This window comes from Triticum dicoccoides, chromosome 1B (genome assembly GCF_002162155.2).
Source record: "Triticum dicoccoides isolate Atlit2015 ecotype Zavitan chromosome 1B, WEW_v2.0, whole genome shotgun sequence".
NCBI classification, from domain to species: Eukaryota; Viridiplantae; Streptophyta; class Magnoliopsida; order Poales; family Poaceae; genus Triticum; species Triticum dicoccoides.
In genome coordinates, this window is record NC_041381.1 from 493169235 (window position 1) to 493175842 (window position 6608).

Sequence of the window (6608 nt, forward strand, 5' to 3'; positions counted from 1 at the left end):
TATTGTTTTCTGGGGCAAGCAGATTGACACCTACTCGGTCTTGTCTCCAATTTGGAACGACTAGTTTCCAATCTGGCAGCCGACAATGTCTACTACACACCCACGTCATTTCTTCACGCACTTGGTCTCAGGACCCGGCGCCCGCAGAATTATTTTATCACGATTTCGCTAACCGCTTCTAAAAAGACGACTCATCATGACAATTAACTACTCAACCAACTGCTCATAACCATAAGCTATCTTCCTTTACCAACTATTAATACAGTGTTTGCCAATCATGCGTTGGTCAGCTTGAAATGCAATTTTTTTTGCCCATTCCACTTGGAACATTTCCTGCTGTACAAACAAGTAGTACTACAGGTTGAAATAATTATCACAACAACCAAAAAACGCTAATATGGTACTATTTCCTCAAAAAAAAAAACTCTAATATGGCACTATAATGTTTTTTTGTGTGTACAGAAATCAACTTGATTCTGTCAATGCTTTGCACTTCTGTAGCAAACAGTAGTGCTTAAGGTTTACAGCTCATGCCTTACGAGATCACACTGAACCATAGAAGTGGGGACATCCAAGTTCCAACCGCGGTTTGCTGACTGTTGCCAAGTCTCGTCTTGTTGCTTTGGAGACTGGACTCGATCCTATCGTTGAGAAAACAGTTTTATTTTAAGGGCAGCAAAGTTGACTGCAACAATTAGCAAAGCTGACCTTCTGAACTCTTAAGACAAACAACTGGAGTCAATGAGTCGAACTTATGTACTTCCTCCGTCCGGAAATACTTGTCATTGAAATAGATGTATCTAGATGTATTTTAGTTCTAAATACATCCATTTTCATTCATTTTGATGACAATTATTTTCGGACGGAGGGAGTAGATCAAAGCGCACGCTATAATTCACTACGCGTTATAAGGCGTGCAAAAATAGTCAGGTCAAATAGGATGGTCCTCCTTTTGCTCATTACCGCAGACCCAATGTAAACAAACTGAACTTGACAGATGACACCCGACTGAAGAACTTCTAGTACGACCCAAGGCGGTCAAAAAAAGAGATAGTGGTGCGTCAGGTGCAAAATTCTGCATTCTCAAATGGCGCAAACAGTTGAAAACAGAACGACCGCGAGCTAGTAAAGTACACCCTCTGGTACTAAATGTAAGACGTTTTCGCAGATCAATATGAACTGCCAAACATTTTATTTCTGAACTTTGACACAACAAGTAAGCAACTCCTGAGGCAACACTGTTTTCCACAGGAACACGGGGTAACTTCAACATCAAATTATGGGGATAAGCTCGTTCAAAAAAAAAATTATGGGGATAACTTATGCTTGTACACCCTAAACTTCAGAGCTTGTGCCTTACAAGATCGCACCAAACGAGAGCAGTAGAGTCGTTAGAGGTTCCCAACACAAGCTTGATACCGTTCCTCCCAATGGCCTTGACTTGTTCCTTCAGAGATTGGACTTGATCCTATCCATGGAAACAGAGTAGAGATAAAACATTAGGGTGGCGGAGTTGACCTGCCCAAGACCAAAACCGTATTCATAATACTGAACTGGAGTGTAAGATAAACAATTAGTCAATATGTTCATCTTTTACAAACACGTTCATGCTCAGAATTCTCCTTTGCATGTTATCTCAAAGACAACGAAGGAAACTGAAATTGACTGATCAAGCCATAGCACTAAATTTCAGATATGACCCAAAATGGTAGAGGAAATGTAAGTGACATGCCAAGTCTGAAGGTGGTACTGCTATTTCCAAATTGAACATCTGCAATTCTTCTACAGATTCTTATGAAAACTGAACCTACTTTAATGTAAGTAACTGAACAGGTGAAGAAATATAAATATTTTCCCTTCAATAGAAAAACATAGTCTGCACCTTCTTCAAGTGGGGGAAGCAAGCCTCAAAGAATCAATATTTCTGCATCCCTTGATGCTCTTCTCAGCTTCAGGAGATATTTTAGGACATTTCTGTGCAATCCCTTGTCGATTATTCCCACTTTTCTTAACACTGGTGCATCTTCAAGTAAAAGTTTCAAGAAGCTTAGCTCCGCAGAGGAGCCAGTAAAGTCGAACAAACCAAGTACTTCAACGTTCTGGAAGAGACAGACATCACGGTCTATTGATTCCCAGAAATGCACTGTTGGTACCACGGAATTCCTGGAAATGAGCTGCAAAGTACAGACTGTAAATTGAGCAACGGTCCAATGGAAATTTATGATATGTAGCAAGTCGAAGATTTCATCTTCTGTACCTTTAGTTTGACAAATCGCAGGTTGGGGGCATGCTGAAATAAGCACAAGGCAAAATTTGCTTCCTTGAGATCACCGAGATTGATCTCCAGGCTTATCTCTGTCAGCCGGTTGAATAATTTTGGCTGCTTGAGAATCAGAAATTCATGTTCTACGCACTGAAATGGCAATAGGCCCCCAAACTTAATAAGAAACAGTGAAATAATAAGCACTAAGCGAAAACTTTGCCATCACAGTTTCTTACCTCAAGGATGTGTCCATGAAACCTAATAGTCTCAACATCTGAAAGAGAAGCAATAAATGGAGAAAGATTGAAGTTGCATCTGGTTGTCGAAGCACCATCTGTGTCAGAATTCAGTTCCAATCCGATCCATACGGAAGTAAGATAAGGAGCATGCAGATTGAGGTGTGTAAACCAGCCTTCAATTTTTAGCACCTTGAGCTTTGTTGAACGAATATTTATATTGGATTTGCTGTACAATCCACGAATATTAAGTTTCTCCAAATTCGGGCAACTCGCTACTAAATCCCCTAAACTATTTCCTTCCACAGTGACATATTCTAGACGAAGAGTATGCAATTGTTTGAAGCCTTTAGATGGAGGTGGCAAATGTAAACTAGTGAAAACACAAGCTCGCAGATACACATATTCTAGTTCATCGCAGGAGAAAAAACTAGACGGGACCTTGTAACTGTCACGTATACTTGTCTGAAGTTGAATCTCCTTAATCTTATTTCTTGACAGCATAAGCATCCAACGGTAAAGGTGTCCTCCAGTGGATACCATTTCATTCGCTATGGTATTCAGGCCAAACTTCAGAATTGGGCCGTTGTGGAGGAAGAGAAACATATCAGTGAACTTAAGAAATCTGCGGTCATCGTCTGCATTGTCATTTCCTGAAGCGAAATCAGCTCTCCTGAACATCAGTTCGGTCATTGAAGCCCATGTGTACCTCCAAGTCCTTGACAAGAGGCATGTTCCAACAGCTTCTTTTATTGGCAGACAACAAAGGATTTTGTCTCTGAGAGCTTCAGGTAGAGTGCTGATGATATCTTCATTCACAACAGACTTACATATCTTCGTTGGGGAACTCCCATGGTCCATTTGGTACACTTTTACTGCGAGTACCTGCATGTAATGTGATACAAGATAACCTATAAATCTCTAACATGCCACACATTATAAATGGGACACTAGAAAGGGGAGCAAGAGGAGACAGTCCGGAATTGGATGCATTCCTCCTCTTGATATGATATTCTATTGTACTGAAAAGATGCACAAAAAATGTTTTAAGGAAGTAACGCCATATGAGAAATTTCACATCTCACATGACAATTCATAGTAATCAGGCAAGCATTTCTGCTGAACACCCAGAAAAGGTTAATTGGCACCACTTTAATTGGACATCGCAACATAATTTGCACCCCATTGTTGGTATAGACTAGTGAAATGATTCATATTACGATTCTCGGTTAAACACTTCATACATCCAGGTGGAATGAGCCATTGAAGTTGCCACTGTTCCAATTTCTGTTTTACCTACCTAAAGACGGACCGAAGCCAAAGCGAGAGACGATCGGGCCTCACCTAGGGTTGGGGCAGCTGCCTCCGATATCTTCCTGTCCCCCGCTCTTGTTGGTTTTCGGTTGCCTTTTCCTGTCACGGCCACCGGTGCGATCCTGGGGAGGCAGCACGGCGCGGCACGACACCGCGCCGGCCCGACCAAGAAAAATACGGCGGCGGCCGGCCGGCGAGTGGATGCCGAGAAGGCGCTTGCGAGCCGCCGAAGAGTGTAAAACCTTTCTTTTTTTTAATCGAGGAGTCCAAAATCTTGGATCCGGTCGAACCAGACAAGCCACATTTTTTTCCTTGCCACACACTTCTTATATATACACATTAATAAATATACAATATTAAATGCAATAAATGTGTATATGTGATATTAGCGAGGAAGTTAATTGCACATTAATATTGTGTAAGATATCTTTACGCATTAATTTTTTTGTGAGTTATCTTTACGCATTAATTATATGATCAACACATGCATTTATAGTTGATATGATACTAGAAGTGAAGCCGCAATCTCAAAGCTAGAGAAATATGAAATAATTCTTACCAACCTAACAAGTTCAGTCTCTGACATTGGCATCGCCACACTTTCAACCCCCACCGATCACGCTGCATGTCACACAGCAAATTAGGCACATTGTCACCCCGTCGTAACAGCATAAGAAACACATATAGGCACAACATAATAGTGTCAAGATGGAACAAGCAATATTAAATTATAATAGAGCAAAACATCAAAATTACAATGATGCAAGGACAAATATACCCTTAGCTCTCGGTGATTTGCACTAAAAGCAGCTGGGGCTGCCTGCTAAACAAAATTTCAGAGGTCAAAATCGATTCTAGATGCTAGGCTCACAATTCAAAATTGTACTATATCCTAGCGAGTAGAAGAATAAAGCATAAAACTGAACACAAAACAAGAATGCCTAACACAAGTTATTTGCATCATGAAACATTCTCATCTAGTGCGACTTGAGATACTATGGCAAGATGTTAAGGCCCTCTGATTTTTAACCTTCGTCCTGGTATATCTAACAAAGCAGCTTAATGTCAAGTCCATCCACTGCATTTATGCCTTCTCCTTTTCGATTGGTTTCTGATAGCACAAGTCTTCTTTCTTTCTTTATGGGTGTCCTGCAATTAAAACTTCAGTGTTATAGTGGCAGCAGTTAACAGCGCAGTGCATTTCTCCATTGATCATTGTTCTCTTCTTTTCTCTTGTTCATGTATACCTCTAGAGTGTAGTTACCTGCTTCTATTTCAGTTTATTATAGGCCGCACTTTTGTGCATCTTGGTCTGCTAAAAAATAGAGGAATGAGAAAGGAAGAAAATGAATTTCTTTGCTGAACATAGATAGATAGTACAGAGATATCGGTGTTTCCAGAACTAATTTTCCCTCTTAGTACTACAAGAGTCGTCTCAGCCTCTTGAAGCTTAATTAATTTCTACTTCTCTCGACCAGAGCATCATGTTGATTATTCCCCATCTTTGCATGTATTTCATGTTTCAACGGTCGCAGATTTCTGAGCAAGCTCACTCCTGTAAAATTACTCGCAACACTTAACCCCAACAGCTGCTTCACCCTCTTCAGCCATGCCGACTCCGTCATCCTCCCCAACCTGGACGACACAGTGGCCACTAAAATCCAGACGAACAAAGCATGCACACTAAAACATTCCTCACTGTCATACACAAAACTCACCACCCAATCCGGACGAACAAAGCATGCACACTAAAACATTCCTCACTGTCATACCCAAAACTCACCACCCAATCTGGACGAACAAAGCATGCACGCTAAAAAATTCCTCACCTTAACAACCCACTGTTAGTCTTCTTTCTTGTTGGCATGTACGAAATCAGGGACTCTTTTCCAATAAGAAGCACGATATTGGACGACTCCTGTGACTGAAAGAAATCATTCAATCCAACATCATTTGCAAGAGATCGAAGATTTTTTTTTTCCATCACAACATTCTACAACAATAGTACCAATTATCTCAATATCTCTGTGTGCAGACAACACCCAGCCCTGTCCTGTTTCTCCTCTGTTCATCCCTCCTTCTAGCACAGAGCAGCAACTATCTCCAAAAAAATAAAAAATAAAATTGCACAGTACATAAGCAGCACGCAACCACGAACAGCCACCGCGTGCCACCTGACCCCTCTCTCATCTCAATCAAATAAAATGGTGAGATTGGAACGAACCTTAGAGACAGAGTACCTTGGGGAGAGGTTTCGGGAAGAGCTGATAATGGGGTAGACGCCGGGCGCTGCTTGAGACGCGTTCTTTGGCGTCATCGAGGGAGGGGAGCCGAGGATGTTGGGGTTGAAGTTCCCAACGGCCTGCAGGAATCGCGTGCGGGAAGCGGATTTGGAAGGGGTCTTCGTCGCCGCCGTCCGTGGTCGAGGACGCGAGCTTGGACGGGTCTCGCTGCCCGCTGCCGCCGTGGGCGAGGATGCGGCCGGGCTTGGCCAGAATATTCGGTGATGGGGCCGGGAGCTTGCTCGGGATCTTCGCTACCGCAAAGGGATGGGCATATACAATGGTTAATAAGATAGTATTATCTTAAGTTTTGCGAGAGTGACGTTTTGGCTCCTAGGTGCATATGTACCCATTGTCGAAATCCAAATTCCTAGAAGTTGAAAAATTCGAAACAAAAATCCCGCGTGTATATCCGGACATTTTATGTGCGTTCACAAGGTTTCGGTGAAAAACGACGTTTTTTGTGGCTTGTGTAAAAAAGACAATTTCTGATGCTTCATTCTAACTATTCAC

General features: G+C 41.9%; 1 protein-coding gene across 20 annotated transcripts; it reads right to left on the reverse strand.

Annotated features, from left to right (window-relative positions):
• Positions 1 to 1146: 1146 nt before the first annotated feature.
• LOC119343783 (F-box/FBD/LRR-repeat protein At1g13570-like) lies at positions 1147 to 6348 on the reverse strand. Of its 20 annotated transcripts, none has more exons than XM_037614626.1 (7): positions 6054 to 6348; positions 5643 to 5737; positions 4373 to 4434; positions 2500 to 3384; positions 2258 to 2413; positions 1883 to 2174; positions 1147 to 1468 (listed from the first exon to the last, which is right to left on the reverse strand). In XM_037614626.1, exons 3-6 carry the CDS (start codon positions 4403 to 4405, stop codon positions 1908 to 1910), a joined length of 1341 nt encoding a protein of 446 aa, XP_037470523.1. In that variant the 5' UTR covers positions 4406 to 4434; positions 5643 to 5737; positions 6054 to 6348; the 3' UTR covers positions 1147 to 1468; positions 1883 to 1907. The 20 variants fall into 20 exon arrangements, with proteins under 20 accessions (XP_037470523.1, XP_037470500.1, XP_037470504.1 ...); XM_037614603.1 differs by adding an exon at positions 5822 to 5910 and having other exon boundaries at positions 4373 to 5737; XM_037614607.1 differs by adding an exon at positions 5822 to 5914 and having other exon boundaries at positions 4373 to 5737.
• Between the last annotated feature and the right edge of the window lie 260 nt (positions 6349 to 6608).

Excerpts from the sequence above, each read along its gene's own strand:
- LOC119343783 (XM_037614623.1), bottom strand. The coding sequence starts at position 4,405 with ATGCCAATGTCAGAGACTGAACTTGTTAGGTTG. Across the intron at positions 3,385-4,372 it reads AGACTGAACTTGTTAGGTTG|GTACTCGCAGTAAAAGTGTA; the intron begins GTAAGAATTATT and ends CATTACATGCAG. Across the intron at positions 2,414-2,499 it reads TTCATGGACACATCCTTGAG|TGCGTAGAACATGAATTTCT; the intron begins GTAAGAAACTGT and ends TTGCCATTTCAG.